General features: G+C 38.0%; 1 protein-coding gene across 1 annotated transcript in view; it reads right to left on the bottom strand.

Moving 5' to 3' along the window:
• eys (eyes shut homolog) overlaps positions 1 to 27,052 on the bottom strand; it is a 172,723-nt gene that overhangs the window by 65,469 nt on the left and 80,202 nt on the right. The window contains exons 21-29 of the mRNA XM_056760459.1: positions 20,541 to 20,637; positions 18,809 to 18,916; positions 17,226 to 17,371; positions 13,038 to 13,209; positions 11,821 to 11,899; positions 7,182 to 7,381; positions 4,993 to 5,117; positions 4,182 to 4,306; positions 2,109 to 2,334 (exon numbers count right to left, since the gene is read on the bottom strand). Of these exons, the coding sequence (XP_056616437.1) occupies positions 2,109 to 2,334; positions 4,182 to 4,306; positions 4,993 to 5,117; positions 7,182 to 7,381; positions 11,821 to 11,899; positions 13,038 to 13,209; positions 17,226 to 17,371; positions 18,809 to 18,916; positions 20,541 to 20,637 (1,278 nt within the window). The remainder of the gene's footprint in view (positions 1 to 2,108; positions 2,335 to 4,181; positions 4,307 to 4,992; positions 5,118 to 7,181; positions 7,382 to 11,820; positions 11,900 to 13,037; positions 13,210 to 17,225; positions 17,372 to 18,808; positions 18,917 to 20,540; positions 20,638 to 27,052) is intronic.

Raw genomic sequence — 27,052 nt, 5'->3', positions numbered from 1 at the left:
AGAATTATAAAGGTATTTTTATGTTTTGCATTATTTGTTTACACTGCAATAATATAATAATAAACATGACGGCCAAAAATTACAAACATCACATGTAATAATAATAAATAACACGTTGGCAAAAATAACACAACAAATTAGTTATTTCATAATATCTAGGTTTGCAGGCATAAAACCAAGATCAAAAAGTATTAGTTTTAAGTGACCAAGCAGCATTTTCCCAAAAGCACAAATGACAGATCCATCAGCCTGAAAATCCATCCTCACAAAAACTGGCCCTGGGCCAGCAAACCATCCTTATTGTTGAGCCCTCCCTAATACAAATTTGCAATCATGTCTTTTAGAATTGAGCTTTCGCAATTCAGGTTCACTTCGCCGGTCAGTGAAAAAAGCCCCGGTCGGCTGTCCATCAGTAAAGTCAATGTGTTCATCTGATGATCGATTTATCCTGAACGTTTTTTGAGCGTGGATTACAGCCACATACTCAACTTTTATCATTCGTAAAAACTGGCCTCAAATCCATCCTGTCTGGACAGTCTCATAGTAATTACTCAAGATACCATACCTCTCTGAAGTTTTAAAAGCTGTTTATAGCATTAGCTTTCCACAATGTAAATTCATTGATTTCTGCAAAGTGCACGTTTGGAAAATGAACCGTGCTGCTCGCGGAGGACACTTTCTCATGGGACTCTCTCAACGGTGGCAGAAAAAATTTGTGGATACAATATCTTCCTAGCAAACATTCATAGAGTCAGTGATATGCAGCCGGCACCCTCTAGAGATCTGTTTACTTCATTTTTCATACTGCAGAGAGGTTTAATTCCATTGTTTTGTGCCCCGTGGGGCACCATCTAGCTTAAAAGTCAAAATCATTCCCACAGCATATGCCAGAAACACATTCATACCTGTCTTTTATCCGGCCCATTGATTATTTTTGGTTTGCTCTGAATAGCCTCAATCTTAGATACCGTTCCAACAATACGGCTTTTGTACAACAGAAACGCATCTGCAACCGAGGGAACAGAGTTTGTAGCACTCTTTAACACTGTGAAATGCGGTATTTATACAAAAAGTTTTGAGCACTTCATTTGAAATCAATTCACATGAAAGTGAAAAGTCATGCTTCGGGGAAATAAGAGTATTCACACTTTAATACGTCTAAAATAACTTGTGTAGACTTTGATTTGCTAAATTATCCAGAGTGATTTGAAAAATTTAATCCATTTTATTAGTCTATTGTCAGGAAACATTGGTAGGCTGCTTCAATTTCCTAAGCGATGTGTAAATTTAGTTCTCAAGTTCCACGTTGACATTTCAGCTCCCTACAATGTCTTCATTGTTAGCAATGGGCGCTTTGTGTCATACTCAATAAACATCACAAACTGCAGTGCAGTTTAAGTTCCTAATTAGCCTAATTTTTCAGTGAAAACTAAATGAGTTTGTTCAAACTATTGCCGAGGACATTAGTTAAACAAATGTGGAGAAAGCTCTTATTATCAGACATACCACAGATGGTGAATGTTTATCTTTCCAACCTTTAGGGGTTCCCGGGCTCATTTTGAAATAGAGCAAAGTGAAATGTAGGTTATTTTAGGGATATTTACAAAACAAACACATCTCAAGGACGTCGCATCTTTGAGATATGTGGTAAAGTATCTGATGTCGTTTATCGTTGTGGTTCCGTAACATTTGTTTATCTGCAGTGTGTTTGCTAGAACACAATGCTAAACTATATATTTGACTGAAAGATTGATAAGTGCTCCATAAATAATATTTATCACAGGCGTCGTAAGGAGTGTCACTAGTATTCCAAATACGAGCAGATAATGAAGTCGATCAATCAAAACAAACAACACGAGGTCATTGATTTGAATCTCTGTTTCATGATGTCTTTCATTTAGGCTACCCAATAAATTTGCCAATAACAATGAAAGCCAGTACGGATTGAGTCTGTCTCATGATGTAAAAAATAAAAATATCATTGCTTGCTCTCAGTTTATACAAGCTCCACAAAGAATTTGAAGTTTCTGACTTATAAAACCCAAACTATTAAAAAATATATATACAGTATATACAAAAGCATACCCTTCTGATGGTTTTCCACCAACCTGTTGGCTGCTCTGCACTTTGCAGGTCCTCTACAGAATCAAAACTGGGGCGTAACTCCTGGCTGTGGTGTATGGGTCTCCATGGCACAACAGCGATGGGAGGGGCAGGGGGCGTGTCAGCATCCACAGACACACAACTGACATTGTTGATGCCATCCACACAAAAAAACCCACTAGGGCAGGATTGGATTATGCAGTCATTGTAATTATATTCACAGTTCTTGCCCTGAAATAAAAAATATACCAAAGTTCCTTTTAGTATAATACAATAATATAGTCAATACAATATACAAATATAATCATATGTCATATTTTATGTTTAATATATTGTATAGCCTATCATATCATACACACCATATCACATCATACGATACCATACCATATCATACATGATATATCACATCACATATCATACCATATAATATACCATATTCTATATCATAAATAGTATATTATATATCATATACCAGGCCATATATCATATCATATCATATAATATTATCATATCATATCATATCATATCATATCATCAGCCACGTCGTTCAAGACCTGAATAAAAGTTATTGGCTCATGATATTGGCTGTATGATGAAACTTTCCCTCAACTAAAATGCGATTGGCTCTTTGAACTACAAGTATGGTCTTCCACCCCCCACAGCTCATCCCATTCACTTTATTATGAATGATCAGTTTCATCACCTTATAATGTCTCTGAATATACTAATTCCAGAGTGAAACGAAGAAAAAAGACTTCTCAGAGAACATAAATCTTTTCTCTCTGTCTTTTTTTAAAAATGCCTGCCGGGTTATAAGACTGTTTGATGCCACATGCAACAATACTGTCATTACAATAATAAATGGCGGGGAGGTTTTTGAAATAATTGAGAGAGTATGCCGGATAAGAGTGAAGGAGTCGAAAGTTTGATGCAATGTGCTGTAATAAACACGCTGTACACAACTATGCTCAGGGCATTAGGATTCAAGCCTGGTGCAAAACTCAAATCCTGCTAAATAAGGGTGTAAATTAGCTTAAGCCCGGCAGAAGGAGCAATTATTAACAAAGCCTTCAGCTGAAACGGCATCAATGTACGCTGTTAGCAACTGCTTAAGACTACATGGGGTGGCATAGCATTACCTGAATTATGTTTTTTTAAGTGGCAGTTGGTCCACATGCAAACATTTCCACAGCCAATGGAGCCAAGCTGATGGGAGAGGTCACAAAGATGGGACCTTGCTACAAACAGCCAATGACTGTTATAGTGATGTACATGAAAGACAGTATTTTAAATCGATTGACAGATATTTGCATGGAGATGCAAAAGAAGTTAAGGGTGCTGTAAACGTCTCTCTCCTAAACGTGTGCTGTAGGCCAATCCGGTGTTGGAAAACATGAACACACAAAAAAAGGTTTTCTACAAAAAATAAATAAATAAAAGGGTAGACTGTCTCCCTTGGCTCTCTCTGGCTGTTTACAGAGCCTACGGCTGTCACAATGTCTGATGTGATTTCTCAAGACACCTATTTCAGTGATTTTTGTCAGGCAATGGGGAACAGAACTTGCTTACAGCACCTTTAAGTTGATGTAAGTGTGTTCTGATGAACATTTACCTACAGTATATAATGTCTTTTGACATCATCACATTTTATTGGACACAAAAAATAAAAATAATAATAAAGCAATTTATTTGATTCTTCTTGCTTTGCTCTGCTGCTTAGCTTTTTGTTTTTCTGTTTTGAAGTATATTAAAGACACACAAAGAAAAAACATATATTTTTTGTTTATACAGAAAATATTATAGACAAAGAAGATAAATGGAGTAGATATTTTATTCACGGACACCATAAGTGACATCTGCGCTTCTCCCCTGGTGCCGTGGTTACCAAGAAACCGCAAGGTTTTCCATTGCTAAAGATGTCAAGGATATTTAAAGGCCATACGGAACAGCAACAAGCGTATAGCAAATACTTGACAGGAGAACGACAAACAGGATTGTTCCCCTCTCAGATCACCTCAGGGGAAGATGAAGAGCTCAGGGAGTGAGGAGGGTGGCTGGGGGTACTTAGCAAGACTCACCACAAATCCGGGCCGACAGAAGCAGGTGTAGCCGTGGCCGGGCTCATTCTGGATGCACATTCCCTGGTTGCATGGCTGCAGCAAGCACTCATTAATGTCATCTTCACAGTGAAGGCCTGTCCAACCTGCCAGGAACAAAAACCCTGAGTGCCACAACGAGCCAACCCCCGTACCCTCCGCTCTCATACAGCTCTCCCTCATTCCATCATCTACCTTCTTCCTGCTTTCCCTGTTCTAGAATGCAAAATCACACGCATACGTAAAGGCGGAAGGAAAACTGAATATATTTTAATATTCGATGAGGTTTGCGTCTGTTTCGCTCTCCTCAAAGAGCAAATTACTCCCAAGAGGAACGTAAGAGGTTTCTCATGGCGGAATTAAGACACATGAAGTGGAGACCTTTCATCAACCTCTATTGCTCATGTTCTTCAGACGTAATATAAGGAGAACCTGACTTACAGTGCAGTACCCATTTGGATTTGTAAACACTCAATGAAATATGCTAAAATATGGTTAAATAAACAGAGCAATGTTGAGCCAGTGTTTAGAATTTTCAAGGAACTCTATGAATCGCTCACTTTGTTGTTGTATTTAGTAGTTTTAATTGCACATATAATCAACATTTTATTCATCTCTTCAACTTTCCCAAGCCTTGGACATTATAAGATCATATGCAGATGACCCCTAAAGCATAAAATCGAATGACGTACTAACTTATGCAATATTCCAATTTCGAACATAAAAAACCTAAACAACATCATGAAAGGTAACCAGTAGGATTTTCTTTTTTACCTATAATATAAAGCCTCACCTGGTTGACAGTGACATTGGTAGGCATTGATGAGGTCTTGGCAGATAGACCCTTGAAAGCACGGCTCCGAACAGCACTCATTCATCTCAACCTCACAGAAATCTCCAACAAAACCTGGCAAGCAGCTGAATAAAAGCATTCCTCTTTATAACATCGCCCATGGAATCAGACTTTAAAAACATGTCCCTCGAAAGGTTTAAAAGAATGGAACTACTTTTGATCCACAGCCTTGAGCCCATGGACAAGCTAATTTCCCTAAGAGAAAATATCATTAATAATGGACATATGGTCAGACAGGCTTGTGACAACTTGGGCGCCACGCAGATGGCGAGAAAATTCTCATTAATACAGCGTTTGTTAGAATACAGAAAATTGCTAAATATTTTTAAGAAAAAGATTCAATTATCTGCATGCACCTCAACAACACAAAAAATCAGGCTGAGGCGACATATGGTGAGGGTACTGTGTATGATTCAGTGTTTTGTAGCCATGGTGATAACTTCCCCCATGCTCGTGATGCTGAACAGATGCAGTTGTGTATGCTCACGCTCTGTGAGAAGTCTATCTAAAAAAATAAGGCAAAAAATAAATGCAGATTTTCAATACTTCCTACAATATTACTACCTGTGGATGAATCAAAGGTATATATTAAAAACAAAGCAGCAAATTCCGACCACATACAAGCAAATAAGCTATGAATGTTATAAGGCTGTCAATATTTGTTGTATTTCTGTTGGCCAAATAAAAACACACGTGAGAGACAATAAGTGTGTCTAACATTGAGAGAGCTCCTCAAAAGTAAATGTCAGGGTTTACGTAGCAGAAACATGGCAAAAAAACAGTTACCAAAACAGTAACACACAAACATGAAACACTCTGACAAGAAGAGTCCTGAAGTGACCACAGGCTTACTTCTATAAATAAAGAGTCTTCAGTCGTCCTTTCAATTTCACCTTAAAGGTCCAGTGTATGAAATCTAGTGGTGAGATTGCAAACTGTGGCCTACTTCTCCCTTTGGAAGCACCACGTTGGCTGACACAGAACAAAAATATCACTAGCTTTTTGTCAAAGGAGAATATAATATAATAATACGTATTTATGGACCGTTCTGTGGAGCAGTATGTCCCTTTAGAGCTACTGTAGAAACAACATGGCGAATTCCAAGGTGACATGAGGTGTGTTTATAGAAATAGCTCATTCTAAGGTAATAAAAACATAACGCTTCATTATGTGAGGTCTTTATTCACCTCTGAAGACATAGTTGTGTATGTAATATTGCATTTCTGTCAATAGATACTCCAAAAAAATGACACACTGCACCTTTAAGTTTCTCTAGTTTCTACAACAAATCCTTCTTTAGAACAACTCACTTTGTAGATCAAACGTAAACATATTACATTATAGGATCTTCAGATCAACATAACTGTTTCTAAAGCAACAAGGCAACACATTCATACCTAAATCGGAGTCATTTTTTGTCTTTCAGAGGAAGCTTTTAGGATTTTAATATCAAAACTCAATGTGCTCTGAAACTTCAAATATCATGCGAAACAGAGTCTGATATAAAATTGATTGAGCTCCCATTTTTTTGTCTTTAAAATATGTGCTTTTGTCTGTTAACAAATGAGACCGGCTTTAATACAATCGCAGGCCTGCAGGTCATCAGTCTGAGAGCGATTTCAAATGGGAGTAAACACAAAGTGGGATGGAGGCGTTTGTTTTCCATTCGAGAAAATCAATCCAATGAGCCCTCATTTGGACAGACAATGCTTTCTCATTCCACTGCGGTTCGCAGTTGAGAACTGGACACGATGAGAACTGCAGATAGCATTATCGCCTGGCTAAACCGAGCGTCTGGACATTCAAGCCGATTCTTTGCGGCGGAAAGTCGTATTAGCAGAAACACATAATGAGATATGTTATATGGGTCCATTTATGCACACCGAGTAATACGCCACAATGCAATTTCAGTAATACAGCTGAAAAATAATGTTGGACCAGCTGCTGCATAATCATCCTCTCTGGCAACCTTACAGACCTTTTGGAGAGGACTGCCAGATGAACCAAAATATAACTGGATGAATACAGTCCACAGGGACCAAATCAGTGACATAATATCGTTAACATAATAATGAAAGAGACCAGACATTCCATCTAGATTTACATAATATGTGAAGTCTTGTTTTCACCTGCAAGTGAAGTTGGCTCCTGGACCATCCATGCATGTTCCTCCATTGAAACAGAGGGAAAAGTTGAGGGACTTCTGCAGACACACGTTCTGGTCGATGTCACAATTCCTCCCAGTGAAACCATCTGGGCAGATGCAGGCGTATTTGTCCAGAAGGTCCACACAAGATCCACCGTTAAGACACGGATGAGTCTCGCAATCCTAACAAGACAAAATAGATCAAGAAACTGTATTCACCTGCATTTTGTTTTAAACCTGTATGATTTTTTCTTCAGTGTTACAAAAAAGAAGATTATTTTTTTAGAAATGTCTTAGTGGTCCATGTGTCCATATGATTAAAGTCAATGGGGGCTTATGTAGTTTGGTCACCAACTTTCATCAAAATATCTTCCTTTGTGTGCTGAAGAAACAGATACCGGTTTGGAATGACTTGACAGCAAATAAATGATAAAATTTTTTTTGAGGTGAACTATCCCTTTAAGACACTAATATAAGAAGACAGAATGCCAAAACATATTTAATTATCTCACATGAATCTCTGTCTCTTTGCTTTTACAAAATTATAACATGAAAGGTTAAAAATATTGATTCCACACGTAATGGATGATATTTAAGATCAAAGTTCCTTTGAATCCGAAGCATCCTAATTTTTTCTTTACATGTACTAAAAGTACAAAGTGAATCTGTAGCGCGTCGGAAGCCAAATGTTTACCATAAATTACGCTGGAGGCACAAGTTCATTCTTTAATCAGTGCCATTTTCTGGGGCCCTTATACAGTTTTTATAGCACATGTCCATAGTTAATAAAATCCCTGTGATTTAAAGATGATCGGATAAAAAGGATATATAGTACTTCATAAGTGGTGGTGATAATGTAAATAAGAATCCAAAATGAACTGTTTCTATAGAGCCATTACAGCAAAACACAGCTAATGATTTATTCTAAACAAGCCTCTTTAGTCCACCAAACCAGCCAAGTGTTTCATCCCAGGGGCACATTTAAGCCTGTGCTAGGTATTAAATCAATTAGGGATAGAAGCATTTTATAATCAGGCTTTTGTACATGTGTTAAGATGATTCTGTGGCGGCTATTTAGAAGAGACAGTCACCAAGGTACAAAATGTGCCGGATTATAGTGGATGTGTTGGAGCATATTAAATTGTACCGGAACGCTGGTAATAAACAATCCATAATTACACACATTATGCGTGGGATGCTTTTACATTTTCATATAAAACATATACTCTTCAAAGCAAATGATGGTGCCATTATGAGTTTTTGCCAGAACAGGATTATGACAGGAATACATATTGTGATAACATGATTACTGTGCTTTGCGCTGGATATTTGCTGTTGTTAAATTGCACTCTTTCACCTTTTAGTTCACAATTTTCCTCTCTCCTCAAGAGATTATGGCACTCCACCTCCCTGTAAATCATTTTCGCAAACCATAACCTGACAATATGGCTGACCTTTCACATTTTCTTAATCTTTTCTGATTGAAAGTTTAAAATCGGAAAGTGTTATATAGATATTGTATTGAAGTCTCTCGTAACTTGCCTTTTGATTCTCCTGTAGTGTCACTTATTAAAAAAAATTCTTCGCAAATTGAGCAGAATGTGATAACAAATGCCGATGACGCTTTTCAATAGAAGGAGTTTGAACATTTATGAATGTTAACAGACACCATAACACAATGCTTTTATTGTTCCATTCTTCATTTCCCTTAAAAACAAAATCAAACACTGGCATTGAAATGCAAGAGCAGAAACCAAAAAATCGACCACAACTGGATGTCATTAATTGAACTTATGGTTGAAAACCGGTATATGATTTCAACTTTTGTGGAAAACAAAAAATATATTTTGAAGAATGTTGGTAACCAAACAATGGCACCACCCCAAAATGAAGTTAATGGGTGCCATCAACATTCTTCAAAATATCTTATTTTGTGTTCTACAAAATTAAGTCATGGTTTGGAATGACATGAGGTGGAGTAAATGGTGACAGAATATTCACTTTTGAGTGAACTATCCCATTAAGCACCTCGCTTAAGAGTCATGCTACTAAAACTGAACCAGCAACCTTTCATTTGATCCAGACCGATTAATTCTGTTACTGTACCAGCTCTATCCTTATAACCTCTACAGTTCATCCCTCCAACTTAAAACACAAAATTTGCAGGGGTCACCATGGCTGGACAACAATGCCTGAACCTCGCCCTGAGCAAACCACCTTTGTGGTCATGGTGCTCCTCCGCTGGTGATGCAACACGCTATGATCTTTACTGGCTGTGAATGTTGCGCCCTACAGCAGTGTTGACTCACCTCCAGAATCTGATGCGTGACATTTGAACGTACTACAGGAAGCTAAATACATTTGGTGATGAATCCACTGTGAATGGACTGATTACCCACAATAAATGATGTCCGAGAGGTAAAAAGAGCAACTTAATGATGTCTAAACATTCTCATTGATGACTATATTTATACACAACATTTATATAGCAAAACAAATACAGTATATTCACTGAGAAAATGACTATAGAAATGCTAACGTCAATGCAATAACGCGTCTGGACTATATTATCATTTCAAGTGTCTAATATGTGCCTATTTTCATACTCTGTAATATTTTAGCATTAAGGTTCGATTTATTAACATTAGATAATGTATGTTGAACACATCCGGAAAAATCGCATCACTAAAGAATGGACCACTTTGAGAGGTGGTCTTGTAAACATCTAACATATATTCTGCAATGCTCTCGTTTCCATTCCACCAACAACAAAAAAGGAAATTACAACAAACCATCCTGATTTGGCTTCGCTACAACACATACACCTCCTGTTGCGACTATGACTGCCCAAGTACCACAGTTCATTCGGTCCACTGTGGTGAAACACATTTCATAATTATCTTCACACTTACCTTGTTGCCACCAATCAACTATTGAAAACATAATGCAAATAAACCCGCTTATAACAAAACACTCATAAATAAAACAAGTCAACAGCTGCTGGCACAAGCAGCCACCTGTGGCAGCACAGGGCATCAAAAAGTAGAATGTCCTGTCAAAAGTAGATGCTCACACCGTGTCTACAACGGACACGACCGGCGGGATGCAACACGACAAAAGACATAAGCAACGCATTAGAACCCATTATAACCCATAATCATTTAAAATTTTGTCCACACTTGATGTGGAGCGGCACGATGCGACAAACCCATTAAGAACAAGCAGGTTTTCATGTCGCATTCTGCCTGTCGTGTCCGGTGTAGACAAGGTATCAGACCCACCACAGAAAAGTGTGTGTCAAAGCTCTAGTACACACTATACTACATCCCGATGTGCTTCTGTATTCTGTCAAAACAGTCATATATGACAGTCTCCTGGTTCCAGAATGAAATATGGCAGCTTAAGCTACTGTCACTGATAAAACTTCAAACATCACGGCCCGAAGCCATTTCTGTTTAACTTGCATCCAAGTAAAGAAAAATCATTATCTAAATAGTCATGTCTGCATCTCTACATTTGTCACCCAAAAATATTTTGCGAGACATTATATTAAAGAGTTGCGCCCAGAAATAAAAAACCTGTCACCATTTAATCACCTACTTGTTGTCTAAACCTGTACACGACTCATAATTCTGTGGAACACAAAAGAAAATATTGTAGATCGTGTCTTAGGGTTTTGTGTCCATACAAGGGAGGCCAATAGGGGACCTTGTTGTTTGGTTACAAACATTCTTCGAAATATCTTATATTGTGTTGTTAAGAAGAAATTCTGTTAATGATGAATTCAAATTTTTTGGTGAACTGTCCATTTAAGACACTTGTTTAATAGTGAATGAATATGACAGGCCGATTAAATCCTTTCAGAAAATTATGTTTACATTTAGTATCTTTAGAATACCATGCATGTATTTCACAATTTTCCGGTTTTAATTGACTTTTGCCCTTATTGCTATACTTTTTGTTCTGTAAAACAGCTTTGCAACAATGTGAATTGTAAATAGATTTTTTTCTGATGTATTGAAATATGATTAATTGTGAAACAGCCATTATACAAAAACATTTCATAAGAACATAGTCTAATGCATATCAAACTGTAGCGATCAGTAAAACACCCCATCCGCTAATAACACATTCTGTTCTTAACTGAACACATCTCAAGTTAAAGGGATAGTTCAACCAAAGATGAAAATTCTAACTAACCCTCAGGTTGTTCCAATCCTCTATAAATGTCTATGTTCTGCTTACCACAAAGGAAGATATTTGGAAGAATGTCACTAGCCAAACAGATCTCATCCCCCATTTCCAGCCATAGTAGGGAAATAAATACTAGAGAATAAATGGGGGATATGATCTATTTGGTTACTGACATTCTTCCAAATATCTTCCTTTATGTTCAGCAGAACAAACAGATTCATACAGGTTCGGAAAAAGTTAATGATGACAGAATTTTCATTTTTGGGTGAACTATCCATTTATGGATAACACAAGAATGTGACACACATATATAATTCTATAACACAATTCTTTTTTCTTTCACACATACTTTATGAGAGTGAATCTACAAGGTCAATTGTAACTTAAGCCGTTTTATCTACAACAAGTCAGAAAGAGAACACGCTCACGTTAATGTTGATCTCGCATCTGCCTCCAGTCCATCCAACCTCACATTGACAGCTGTACGCGTCAGCTTCATCCACACAACTGCAATGAAAGAACCCATCATTTATATGCTCTGACACCTCCAACCTCTGCATTTATTATTTATGATTTATGAAAGATGATTTTACACATCAATGAAGCTACAGCAAAACCATAACCAAACCCATTTACCTGCGCAGTGATTTTTTACAAACACTTTATATATACACACAACAGAAGCATTGAAAAGAAACAATGAGTTCGCATTATGATTTCTGGTAGTAATCTGTTGCTAGTTCATTCATGTGTGCAACATTTACTAGGCTATAGCGCATTTCCTCATTTAACCAATTAAGAGTTCAACTATATAGATTGTCTATCCTAAAAACAAAGTGTAAGATGTAGTTTAATTTTACACAGTTTACAGATTCTGTTTTCACATGTATCTTTTAATTTTATGATATTACATTTAAATTGAGCATAATCAGCACCCTGGACCTATGTGCTGCAAACCAATGGAGGATCACTTTTGAATTTGAACCTTTAAAGTGATAGTTCACCCAAAGATGAATATTCTGTCGCCATTTACTCACCCTTATTTAATTTCAAACCTGTATGACTTTCTTTCTTCCGCAGAACACTAAAGAAGATACTTTGAATAACGCTGGTAGCAGATCAGCACCGGCACACATACTATTGTATGGACGGATGTCAAACCAATGCAAGTGAAGGGGTGCCGATTAACAACATTCTTCAAAATATCTTCTTTTGTGTTCTGTGGTAGAAAAAAAGTCATACAGGATGGTTATGACAAGAGAGATGAGTAAGTGATCACAGAATTTTTCATTTCAGGGTAAACTTTCACGTTCACTTTTGAATTATTAGCATTACAGTAAGCAGTCTTTAATGTAAAAAACAAAAACTTAAAAAACATCCAGAGAAATGTTAAAATCTGTATCACCAACACTGTGATTTTTTAACGTTTCACCACTTTTTTGTAAAATCACACGATTAACTTTGTTTAATGACTGAAGTGAAAGAAACAGCTGGCAATGACAAATTATAAGGTGGTTACCGAATCCAACCAGACTGCTGGCATATTTACCTTTTAAAAACACACTCTCTCAGAACAGCTGCGGTGAGCAAACCTCACAATCACACATCTGAAAAAAAATGCACTCGCTCAGCAAGATTAATGTACCTCCCATGAACACAGGGGCTGGATGAGCACTCGTCAATATTTCTCTCACAGTGATGGCCCATGAAACCTCTGGAGCACACACACTGGTACCCATTAGGACCGTCAATGCACCTCCCGTTGAATCCGCAGGGATTAGATTGGCACTCGTCGATGTTCACTTCACACAACGTACCTTTATGGAGAACAAAATCAGAGCATATACACATAAGTACATCAAGCATCTGTGGTTGATATGGAGTACTTGTGGAACGCTGTTGTACTCAATCTAAATTGATTTAAATATGTATTTTGCCTATTCTTTTATAATTACGTACGCAAAATTTATCTCATTGTAGAGGGTGTGCATCGCAGATTGGTACGCATGCAAATGAATTTGTCTCAAGCTTTTGCAACGCACAGGTAAAAAAGGGCAAAAAACTAAAAATGAAACCGAAAGCACTATTTATACAGTCATATTGTAAGTAATAGACACATTCTGTGTCAAGTACCCACAAATATACACAGACGTTTGGAACCCAAGGTGAAATAACCAAAACACCAGCAAAACTGTGTAAGGTACATTATTCCCAACCCGGATTTATGTCCCAGTTGTTGACGTAAATCCACTCCAAAAAGGTTCAGTAACAAACACCTTAATAGGTCATAATTTACCTGCAAACCCAGTAAATCCAGTAACTAGAGAAGAGCCTGTAAAATCCCGAGGCAAGAAAGACTCAGCAGACACCCGGGGACAGGTTGACAAATGATGAAGATAAAAACGCGAGCCAAAGAGCTGCGATACTAAAGAGCAGACAGCCATTACTCTTCCCCCCGTAACTACACAAACAAATGGAAGCTTTTCCAAAAGCCCCGAGACATCTAAATAGAGAGCCAACCCGATCTCCTAAACCTTATAAATCATATGCAGATATTACAGCAACGTAAACCTAATTCACGCCTGACTACACAAATAATTCACTAACTTCGGGCGAAAGCGAATCCACGAGCCACGGCTGAGGTCACACGCCGACAGTAAATTAAAGCTTTATTTCAATTACTCCGCACAGCGAGTAAACAAACGCTCGCCCGTGATATTTCTCACTAAAGTAGTTTTCAACATTTCAACTTAGTGCTGTTTTTTCACGCTGGGCTCATTCGGATCGTCTCGAAAGCGACGAAGATAAACAAAGGTACGTCTTTTAATTAAAGTGTTTTTTCCAATCGCTCATTCACCGCTGTTAATTCGCTTCACATTGACCCGCTGTTTAAGCCGTAATGAATTTATTTCCCTGCGACAGGCCATCTACAAACACGACCAGAAAGTGTCAGCGTTTTGACTAGGGGAGGAATTAACTGTAAAAATCTCATTAACCCCAAAACATAACCACAGACTGTGATATTCTGTCTCTACATGACTAGAGTTCCCGACACGTTTTTTTTAAGACATCTGTCAATCAACCGCTTCATGTTTCGCTGCTACGGCACGAGATTGCAGATCTTCGGAAAGTCCACACCTGCTTTGCTCGCTCCGTAGACAATAGATTTACGCCGTCAGCGTTCCTAACAGGATTATACCAAACCCTCTTAATCGGCATTTCCTTGTCTGATCTGACAAATAATGCATCGTTCCATTTGACTTCATAGAATATGAGGAGCCATGGAGGGGAGAGATTATAGTGCTGTCGGGTTAATCCTAATGTTGGCTTTCTTAAGGGTGCTCACTGTAGGCCTACTCGTGTGAGAGGAGAGAAAGAGCATATAATCTTCTCCTCCACTCCTCTATTACTCCTCTCTGCAGGAACTTCTCGAATCCACAGCGAGTTATCAGATTTTATGTCTGAGGAAGGATAAGAAGCAAGGAAGGCTGGAGAGAAAAAAATAAACACAATGGAGAAGAGGGAACAAGAGTGAAATTCACCAAACGTGCGGAAAAAGATCTGTGTGTGGGAAGAATTTGAATTTTGCATGTACGACATAAACAAGCAACAGGGAAATGCGAATTATACATAGACTGGGCTTTCTTCAACCAACTTTCAGAAAAACAACCAAAAAACATCAAAGTGAGGTGCAGAAATTGTGAAGTGAAGCTGTACGGTCCACATTTTGAGTTCAGCACCTGTGCATGTGTGCCCGATTTGGTTGATTTCTAATGAAAAGTTTTTGCAAGCCTGTAAAAAAAATGTTATTCTTTCAAACACAAAAATATATTTGGAGAAATGTTTGTAAACAAATAAAATCTACTGTGGAAATCAATGGTGCCCCAGAACTGTTTAGTTTCCCACATTATGCAACTGTCACCCGTCCCGTATACGGGACACCTAAGTTTGCATCAATATTGTGCATGTGATTTCTAATCGAATCATGAAAAACTATATATCATTGGTCTAAGACTGTATAATACAGATTTCTTTGGTGTTTTTAAAATAATTTATGTAGGGAGAGTAATTGATTCTTTTTTATAAAGAGTGTGCTTAGATTATTTTTGTAAAGCAATAATCAGCTACTTTTCTTTTTTCAAACGAGACCGGTGGTAAGTCTGTATTGCAAAGGATTCATGAGTTATCGATATTTTAGTTCCAACATGCGTTTTCATGTGTAGGTTCAAAAAGGGCTAAGACAGTTAACAGGTTCTTCTTTTGTGTTATACATAACAAAGACATTTATACAGTTTTGAAACAACTTGAGGGTGAGTAAATGATGACAGAATTTTATTTTTTGGGTGAACCGTTCCAAAAGGTGAAGTGGGTGCACAAGTGGTGCAATCTTTCGTAGTGCATGCCTCTCCAAGTCTCCGAAAACAAATAACACAAATGTCGCCCAGCTTCATATATCTAGTTGCTGGCTCTGTTTAAACAACTGCATACATGTAAGATTCTTACGTATATAATTACTTACTGTATATAATCACATAATAAAAGCAACAGCAGGCATTATGTCTTTTATTTCTCCCCCCCTTCAAATGAAAAGGGTTCAAGAGAAACCCGGCGGATCCCAGCGCAATCCCAAATGACGTAATTTCGCCAAACACGGCCCATTATACGCCATGGTTGTGCAACACACGATTTCAATTTAAAAATCATTTCGCCACTGATCACCCATAAGGACCCGTCGGGGCGGCAGGCGGCCGCATATTGCTTTTTGTATCGTTGATTCCGCCTCTTTGAGAAGTTGGGATGCCGTTACACATCTTATTAGGGCAAATATTTTCTGTGAGCCCCAGTTGGCCGAACCGATCCAGAATATATCCTCTGGCCTGAGCTCTCCAGGGACGCGTCGGTTTCCTCAGATGAGCTCAGCGCTGAGAGGAAAGTAATGACTGCTACACGACAGAGAGGGGCCTGATAATAAAGAAGGCTTCTGTGGGGAATTAGGACCCGTGTGTCAGGCTGAGCCTTCCCAGGAGTTTGAGGATCCTCCGAGATTTCATTCTGTTCCCTCGGCGCGATGAGGATAAATTGACGATACGGTAGGAGAGACAAATGAAATTAATCTTCAAGCTGGCTGATGGCGATTGAGATTTCCCCCCAAAAACAGCATTGATATCAGTTTTCTGAACAAGATAATATGAGTCTAAGCAGCAATGTGATCTCATTAGTGTTTGTAGATACTATCAATGTTGTATTATAATTACATATCAATTTGAGTTTCATACAACATTACAGTAATAGAATTCATAAGCTATTTTTTATGCATTAAAGCAAAGGTTTAAAAAAATGCCACCTCTGGCCGACCTTTAAATAGTTTTTACTCCAATTCTATATCTTTAAAGTGAAAATAATCTCCACATTATTAATCCGGTCAATAATATCAACCACACATTTGAACATTTATCCAAACATGGAAAAATTAGCACTTTAGACTTCATGTACCAATCCCTACGAATACGAATGAGATCACCCTCTGGGTAGAGAAAAACCGTGCAAGAAAAAGAGCAGTGGGGAGCTGAGGAAACACTTGCTTAAAATTCAGAAGTTGATGTGAAAGAGCTGTTTCCGGATCTCAAGGTTAAAACCATGCGTGTGTGTTGCTTTAGGTGGGAGTGTGGGATTAATTAGTAATCCGCTAAATGTGCTGATGAGCTATTTGTGTGTTCCATCCACAGTGAAACTCTCGAGCCGCGGGGAACGTGGAGTCCACGTGGAAGCGATAAGCCCTAGTTTCTCTCATTGATTTTGTGTCTTGGGTATGGCCGTGGGGGACGTACTGTACCTGAAAAGCCAGCAGGGCAGACGCATACGAAGCCCCCAGGCTTGTTGATGCACACGCCTTCATGGAGGCAGGGCGAAGATTCACACTCATTTACGTCCAGGTTGCAAAGCGGTCCGAAGTATCCAGGAACACAGATGCATCGGAAACTGGAAATTTAAAACAGAGCAGGGTAGATTGGTCAAGCAGAGAACATTTACTGTATGATTGTAGCAAATGCATTCTCATCAAAGTGCTAATCATGATAGTAGCATGACCGTCATTTTTATATTATGATATAAATATTAACATCAATGGTGTTCACAATAATATTTATAATAATGTGAATCAACATTAATAATAATAAAAGTATTATTAAAAATAATCATATAATAATAATACATGTTATTATACTTTACCTGTGTTTAATATTAAATTACATTGATTTTAAACTTACAAGCTCTAAGTTGTTACAAAATTTTACATTTAAATTACATTTTTAAATCTTGTGACTCAGCGTCCCAAATAAAATCAAAAGGAAATGGACAGTAAAAAAACACGACTGACTTAAATGAAAAGGTCTGACAGACAGCAAAAATATATGAGGTTTGTTTGTTATTCATGACTAATATCACTGGACAAAATGATTGACAAGGTAATTTGCTTCAAATATTGTATAAAATTTCCTGTCATCCTTAAACTTGACCAGTTCAGTGCTTCTGTGATGCTGTGATGCTGAACTTTGAGATGACATGATTGCTGGGGGTTTGACTTGTGTGGTTGTTGTTTTTTACATTTCAATTTGAATACTTTGCTCCCACAACTGTAAGCCGCTTTGGATAAAGGCATCTATATAAATACATAAATAAGTCAAGTAAATGTTATCAATTCTAACAACAATCATAATAATAGTAGACCAGAAATCCGGTTTGCTGTTCTTACCTTCCTTAAACACCTTGCCAGATGTAACACATACAAACGGTTTGAAAAACTATCAAAGCAGATATCAGCAAGTTGCTATTCTGTCAGTAAACTTCAGAGAAACAGAACAAGCAAGCTTTGAAAACAAAGCAAAGTACTGCTGTGAGACCTGTGAAGCCCCAATGTGTCAAATGAGCGCTTGTGTGGAAACAAGAGAGAAAAACGGAAACACTGCGAGCACGCGGTCACGTGGGAGTCTGTACATGATGGAGGACGAAGCGGAGACAAACCATTTAGGACTCAAATTGGCCCTGGGATTCCTCCGCCCGAATACGCCAAGAGTGGCCCTAGGGCTCCCATTAAAGCACAACGAGGAGAGGATCCAGCAATGGAAAACCAATATACGGGTATGACGTTAACCTGCTGAACTATTCCCTCACTTGTGTTTAGACCAACAGCTTTTATATGTCAAGGATGAAAAAAGACCTTTTATGTAAACCGGAGCACTTTAGACAATAACACACGGGCTACTCTCAAACTTGTCTCATTTCTTGGCCTTCTAATAAAAACAAATAGTTGGGAGAGGATACACGTGCCCCTACATCATCATCAATTTATGAGGGTTGCAGTATCCTACAGAGTGAAAAAGCGCAACAACAACAGTTTGGTGTTGCCATGGTACTTGCTTGTTCTCTAGGTCTTGGCAGACGCCTCTGTTCTGGCAGGGGTTGGAGGCGCACTCATTGATGTCTTCCTCACAGTGCCGGCCCGAGAAACCTGGCATGCAGAAACAGCTGCATGGAGATGACAAAAGTGGAATCATGTTATAGTTGTTAAACTGTGAAACCCTGCAGTTCTAAAATGTCAACAGATAAATCATACAGATCATACAATCATACAAATCTTACAATTGTCTTTAATTCAATATGTAAAATAAATATCTTAGTGTTATACATTGTTCTTGCATGTACCTCAATATGACTTATCAGACTTATCCATATTTTCCTATGGATCTCAGGATATTTATCTGTTTCAGCCACAGTTGCATGCATGATGACATTTTTTGCACATTTTCTTCCTGTCTTTTCCTGAATAATTGCAATGTTTCTTTATCAATGTTTTTGTAGTTTTTGTATTTTGCGTTTGCATGAAACTCTGTATAGAATTATGAGTGTATAGTGAATGCATTTCCTAAAAATAAATATATTCAAAAATAAATGGTGGTGGCTCTAATTTTTGCTAAACCACCTGGGTGTCCCAAAGCACTACAAGAAAAACACATCATGCAGACAAATGAGGCCAAATGGACATTTCTGATAAATGTACAGAGTGTAATGTCTGGAAAATGACTGCAAACTAAGGGAGCGAACAGCTTCAGGCAGAGCAACTGAGCAGCATAAACAGAAGTCAAGTCAGAGCTTTGACCTCAATTCAACTGGAATGCGGTGCCATGATCCGAAAAGACCATTCCAGCAAGAGAGCTACAAATATAAGATACCTATATAATACTACCTTTCATGACCTGGATTGTTTTTGTTATTTTGCATTTTATATATAATGAAGTGTTATTTTCGGATATGTGTTTATGCTGAAAACATTAAGAGATCATTACAAATTTATTTACTGATTTTCTGAATGTATTTATTATTATGTGTTTAGTTTAAATTATCATTTTTGTTTTATTCTCTGAAATACTAACAATATTTCTCGCAAATATCAAATAAAAACATAGTTTCAATTTAAAACTGGAGAAACATGTGAAAATATCAGAAAAGATGTTCTGAATTGTTTCAGACCGCAAATACTGCAAAGAAAACAAATTCATATTCACTTTTAAGCTATACACAAGTAACATTGGTACATGTATTTGGGAAAAGTTCAAAAAGTATTTTTTTGTGATTTTTTCGTATCAAAGTTTTCATGTATCTTGTCATGCCGGCAGTCTTTCACATTCCTTATGTATGATCCTGAGGTTTGATTGACTATGGAATGTAATGTCCACAATACATCTAGAAATGCAGATTAAAGGATTTTTTTTTTTAGCATTTACATGTAACATTTCATATTTTTATGATATAATTTGGAGGAGTTTTTTCTAGCAAATACACTTTGTATCCAAGTAGTCATTTACTACAAATTCGTCTACTACAAATTACAAATTTGTCACTGTTTAACCACCCTCATGTCAGTCCAAACCTGCATGCTGTTACTTCAGGAAATTTTGAAAAACAGTACACAAGCTTGGCACGACATGCCGTTGAATAAATAATGAAAGAAGCACCCCCCCCCAAAAGTTTCTTTTCTGAGCAAACTACTTCTGTTACACACACAGTAACAGGGCCAGAGGTCAGCATACCTTTTCGAAGGTAAAACAAACACAACAGAGAACTAAAATTACAAATAAAAGCAACAAAAGACCTGTAACTGTTGACCCCATCCACACAATGGCCTTGGTTCTGACAAGGTCTGGAGACGCACTCGTCGCTATCAATTTCACAGCGAGCTCCCTCGAACCCTGAAAGACAGATGAGACGGTCATGGATCAGTAAGTCTCGCCGCTCCCTGAAAGCGTTAGGATCAATGATAACAAAGGCCCTCGGTGAATGGCATCTTAATGGAACCGTGCACCTCCCCGTGGCCCATCTCATCTGCTAGGCCCGACGTTCCCGGCGTCTCCTCCGAGGGCCCGAGTGCCTCTAATAATACCTCTGTGCCTCCGCAGATTAGACTGAGGGCTCATGGTGGAAGTGTGGAGAGGATCTTGTTAAGATGTGGGAGATGGAGGAGGTGAAGTTCAGGAGCCTCTTTGCTCGTGTTCATTACGTGGATGAGGGAAGGGGGGGTAATCAGCTCAGCGCTCTTGTCGGGAGAAAAAAGGCCCTGGGAGATGAGAATATTCTGCTTTTCTCTGGTGCACTGCTGATATAAGCCTGTCCTCCGCTTGGCGAGAAGCTTCAGAACAATGCTTTTTAAACTAGACTTTTTTTCAGCGAATGTTTCCCGAAAGATAAAATGCTTCTTTTAAAAGGCATTGGAAAATGTATAGAAGCGCAGCACTTAAAGAAATCCTTTTTTCCTTTTTAAGAGTTTATTGTCTAATTCGTTTAGCAGTGAGAGCAGGTGCTACGCGACAGTAGAGACAAAAGAAAAGCGCCAGCCTCGTGCATTTCCTGCTAATGTTTTCAAAAGCGTAATGAGCTTTGATTTCATTCTGAGTCGCTCCCGAATATATTTACAGTTCCAGTACGCGCACTTTATTTTGAAACAAATCAGCACATCTATCTTGTCTCCGCCCAAGCACGGGGAGGTTTCTCACCTTAGAAATGACTCAGAACGGAAACAATCAGATGGCAAATGAGTAGTAAGGCCCATCTGTATTTAATGCGTGTCATAAATTATTCCCTGTTTCCTTGCCGTCAACAGAAGAAGGTTCCTTCGAGGTCAAGTGAGACTTCAAGGAAAAACATCACCCAGTAATACATTTTTCAAGAGATATTCGATGGTGAATATGTGCTTTAAATGTGGAGAAACAAGTGTTTTAGGCTAGAAACCTATCCGTGCACAAAGAAAGATGAATGAAATTTTGGTAATAGGTTTTAGGCTATTTATAAACGTTGTAACTACCAACTGGGATCACATTTTACAACATGTATTAACCTTTGGTAATGTTAGTTAAAGGGAAAGTTCACCCAAAAATGAAAATTCTGTCATCATATACTCACCCTATATTTCAAACCTGTATGACTTGCTTTCTTCTGCAGAATACAAAGATATTTTGAAGAATGTCAATAGCCAAACAGTGGCACCACCCGTTTACTTCTATTGTATGGAGAAAAACAAATGCAAGCGAATGGGTGCCAGATAACAACATTCTTCAAAATATCGTCTTTTATGTTCTGTGGAAGAAAGAAAGTTATACAGGTTTGAAATGACAAGAGTAAATGATAACCCAATTTTCAGTTTTGGGTGAACTATCACTTTCATACAAATACAGTTGTTCATAGTTAATTCATGATATGGTTCACTATGCATTAACAAATGTCAACAAATATGACTTTTGATTTTAAAATGTTTAAATAAATGCTGATATCTAAAACCACTAAGATAAATAAATGTTGTAGATGTACATGTATTGATTATTGTGAATTCTTGATAAAAATGCCTTAAAGTGTTGTTTTCAGCCCATAGTTGGGTAAAAAGGGACACGTTTGGGTTACATTAACCTGGAAAGTGTCAATTTTTTACCAACCATGGGTTGAAACACCCCAGCATTCTGAGTTGGAACAACCTTGGGCTAACCCAAAAGTTGGGCTTGAGCCAATGATGGATTAAACCCATTTTGGAAATTATTGTGTTACCAAAATATACAATGAAATGTACAACTTTTCCCAAGCATGTCAGGGCTGGCAAACTTATGAAACGTACAATGTACAACATACATTCTAGCAATCGCACTGATTATTGAGTGCATGAGGGATCATGATTGTACAGTACAATATCGGTTGAATACTACACAGCTCGCATTTGTAGAAGATGAACCGTCAATCAAAGCCTTTGGTGAATTCTCATGGGCAGAATTTGGAATGTCAACATTATTGCATCTGCAGGAGGAACACACAGTGAGACCAGAGGTTCTCCACTGTCACGGCCTAAAGCGAAATACCTGTGGCTTTAAACAAATGTTCCATCACTCTCTCCCAGCATCCTCTGTGCACCCTACGAAGACATGCAGGTAATCCCTGAAACAAAACATCCTCCAAAGTCAATATGAGACTGCTTTCAAATATATCTATAGGAACACATCTTAATGAAATCTTGATGTTTAAGGATCCATTATAGCCTTCCGAAACAAACTGGTTGAACATACAGTGAGTATGTATTGCACGGTATTGCACGGTTTAAAAGAATAAAAATATTCCCCACATAACATGCATAAAAATGCTAAATTGTTTAACCCATGTTTGGGTAAAATATGGCCAAATCCAACCGTTGGGTTATATCATTTTTACCAATCCATGTGTTGAATATACCCAGCATCTTTTATTTTACAGTATGTAATGTCTACATTTATGTACTATTGGGAATCTATTGCAAAAAATCCATTGAAAAGTCTTTAATGACAGAAATAAAGCAAGTTTACCATGCACACATGCGCTCTCTTTAAACTTTAAACCAAAGGGTCATTAACTACCTTGATGAATTCATCAAGGTGAACTACGGCCATTCCTATTATTAACAATCTTTATAAATAACCAAGATTTATGATTGCAGTCTTAAAGCTACAGCGTCCTGGTAATTAGCCCCGGCTCGTGGTCATCAATCTGAGCGACACCAGCAAAAAGAGGGCCAATGCTAAATATTTATAATCACCGGTGAACATACACAGGGAAGAAAGAACTACAGGAGAGATTTCAGCACAAAGGCTAATTGTGATGCAACACACAAATTATTACTCAGAATCTAATTAAGAGATAAATGCACCGGCTGCCGAAAAACTCAATTGAACCTTTTGCATTGTTTAAAAGGCCTGAAGTTGGTGCTTCCTGGTCTTAATGGGCAAGTGTTGACAAGTGATAACGTTCTATGTTTATTTCCCATTGTATATGATTGGAAACTGTTTATTTCCGTCATTAGCAATGGATTTGAAACTCCACTAGGGTATAAACTCTTACAATTCGGTACAGAAGAGACGGGTTCCATTACTCAAGTTCGTTCCCCAGGAGGCCGGGTTCTCAGACCTCTAGCACTGGCATGAAACACATAACTTGCCAACAAAACATACAGTGTATCATCTACAGCGGCCATATATGGAACATAAAGAGGAAAACTTGCAGCACTCAGCATGACTCACTGCGGCAGAATGAGCGTCTGGAAGAAATCTATTAGGTAAAATAACCCATTTTTTCTCATTCTCTTCCCTGTGCTGCCGATTCTTTAGAAACCCCCAGCGTTCAGCCATTATAATGTTTATTGAGTGTCAAGCTATCATTTTATAAAGCGTTCGTGTATGCATGAAAAGCAGAAGCCCGCATTGTTCTATCTAGGTCAATGTGATGAGAGCGTTTTGGATGACTTCAGTGGCCATACAGAAAGTCTGAAGCAAATCTACGCTCAATGTCTACTCAATGTCATTAATTAGACTCTTTGTTACAGAAATTTGTGAGTAACAACCCACTTTTGTGAGTCTCAAACATGGCAACTGGCCAATGCAACTCCGCCTTCAAAGTATGAAGTCATAGCTTCCTGTTCACATCTTTCCAACCCACCTCAGCTTGATAACGGGACCATTTCCCATTGACATTACTTTGTCATAGAAAGATTAAAACAACAAAAGGATGTACCCGCAGCCACACGCACATGTACAGTGGGATGTACTTTTCGCAATGCATTGCAATATAGGAGCGGAGATACAATCGTGCAGGAGTGGAGATAAGGCTAACTGCAGAGGAAAGCAGTTTACCTACTGGTTTGAATGGAATGTTATCTCAATCGTACGCAGATGACAAAAGCGTTATGTAAGGAGAAGAATTAAATGAAATGTAGGGAAGAAAAGGAAGGACAGTCACAAAAAGTTCAGAAATGTTCTGCATGTGCAAAACTTCAGAGTTTGACCTAAAGGTACCTACAAAGGGAAATATGGGTTAGTGTGTTTACTTTAACATAAGGTTCTGCATCAATACATCAATACTATACTCTATTTAAAATAGAGTTTGCTTACTTTACTGCAAAGTAATGTCAAACCCGCAATGTTTTAACGTAAAACTAATCCAGCCATTGGGATATAAATAAATAATAATAAAGAAAACATTTTCATAGGTTCATTTATATCCCAATGATCGGTTCTATCCTTATTTTACCCGACTATGTGTTAAAACAAACAAACCGTATACTTGAATTGTACTAACTCACCTCAGTAAGGATATATGGAGTATTGGAACCACTCTGTAAATTCTCATTGAAAACTAGTAAAACTTAGAAACTTTGTTGTATGCACTTGGGGACAGAGGGACCCTATTGGTACTGAATACTGAATTCTCCAAGGAACCCGTGCGGTGCCCAGCTTCTGTTGGCAGTTTTGGGGTGTTCTGTGGTGCTCCAGAACAATCCAAATCCCCAGAGTACTGGCTCTGCTGGCTCAGTCTATAATCCAACCCTGAGGGCATGTGAAAAGTTAATGTAATAGTTCTAAAGTTTATGCTCTTCTGTATGTAAGTACTGATTGGGAGGGACAGGAGAGAGCCAAGTGTGAAAAAAACAAACAAAAAATCCAGTTGAAATGATCGCCCCTACTGTATCTTTGGGAACAGGCATGGTCCAGGTACGGTAGTCAAAATTCAGAAAATCGAATCATTTTGTGAATATTTTTATTATAAAAAAATGAAATTTTGGGAATTATGTAGTGCCCGAAACAAACTTACTTTACTACACATGGACTGCTTTTATTGCAATCTTTTCTGCAACTCATCTATTAAATATATTAAAAGTTGAGATTGAACAAAGCCATTCAAACACAAATGCGACTTTGACTAAAAAATAAGATGAGCATAAAATAGTCAAAGACTTGCTACATAAAAAATAGTTACATTCAATGGTTGTAGTGCAGATATTAAAGTTATGTTTCCTCATCATACTTTTTTCTATGTTCAAGTTGCCCAAAGTATATTCTTTCAACTTACATGTTTTTTATATGTAAAAGTTTCCTAATTTGATATAAAGTTGTCAACTCACATATTTTTAGTTAATGTGACATACAACTATTCCTGTATCTTTGAATAAAAAAGATAATAAGAGCTCAACAGAAATTAAAGTTTAAAAATGTAACCTCCCACAACTTAAGCAAAGGCATCACTTTTCTGAACACAAAACTCAAAAATATAACCAACCTTCCTAAATCTCATAGATAAACACTAACAAATGTTTTGCTTCACTGTAAAACACTAACAAAACACACTTGTTGGAAATCTTCTACCTAGTTTTAACAATACTATGTCAAGACTATGCAACCCATTCAAGTTGGGACTCAAAAACTTGAATTAACTTGTGTAAATGCAGCAAAAAATGTTTTTTTCAGTGTACTGTATCCTACTACTGTACGTTCTAGGTGTGTCCAAACATTTGATTGAAAATGTTAGTCATATGTCAACAGAGGTTATGAGAGCCTCTGAAGAAATGACAAGGTGATGGAAATCAAAGCACAAGGACCCTACTCCTATTTCACATCATCACTCATAAAAGCGCTTTGAGTGTATTGTGCATCTCTATCTCTCTCTCTCTCTCTCTCTGTCTCTCTCCGTCTCTCTCCGTCTCTCTCCCTCTCTCTCCGTCTCTCTCTCTCTCTCTCTCTCTCTCTCTCTCTCTCATCAGTGCCCTCAGGTGAGAGGTGTTATTGCCGGCCCTGTTCTCGCTGTACAACATTTAAAAACAAGCTGCTGTGTAAACACAAAAGGTTTGTGCCTGCTCAGCTGAACAAGAGGCAGGGTGTGATCTCGTGGCTCCGCGCCTGTATCTCAATAAATGTTGCATGAAAGCATCATTTGCATGGAGAGACGCGTGCTGTTTTCTGTCAGCTCCTATCTCCCGGCCTCAGCTGGGGCCCCGCTTCATTACCGTGTTACACACTCGTGTCAACTAACCAACCAGCCAATTTATAGAGTAATGCAGTTTAAGCTGTAAATAAGGCAGATGAGAAAAAGCCCACAGAGTTCAATTCCAGAAAGCATCAAAATGATGTTGAATGGAGGTGTGCTGCAAATAAGACTTCAAAGAGGAGCCAAATAGTCCAAGAAATGAGCCAAAATTAAACATTTTATCATTATTAATAGATCCTTAAGCAAGAAATTAAACACAATTACAGGGATAGTTCACCCAGGAAGGGATCCAACATCAAGTTGATCCAAACCTGTATAAATGTATTTGTTCGGTTAAACACA

The sequence above is a fragment of the Triplophysa dalaica genome, chromosome 11 (genome assembly GCF_015846415.1).
Source record: "Triplophysa dalaica isolate WHDGS20190420 chromosome 11, ASM1584641v1, whole genome shotgun sequence".
NCBI lineage: Eukaryota > Metazoa > Chordata > Actinopteri > Cypriniformes > Nemacheilidae > Triplophysa > Triplophysa dalaica.
This window is presented reverse-complemented; position numbering and strand designations above follow the sequence as displayed.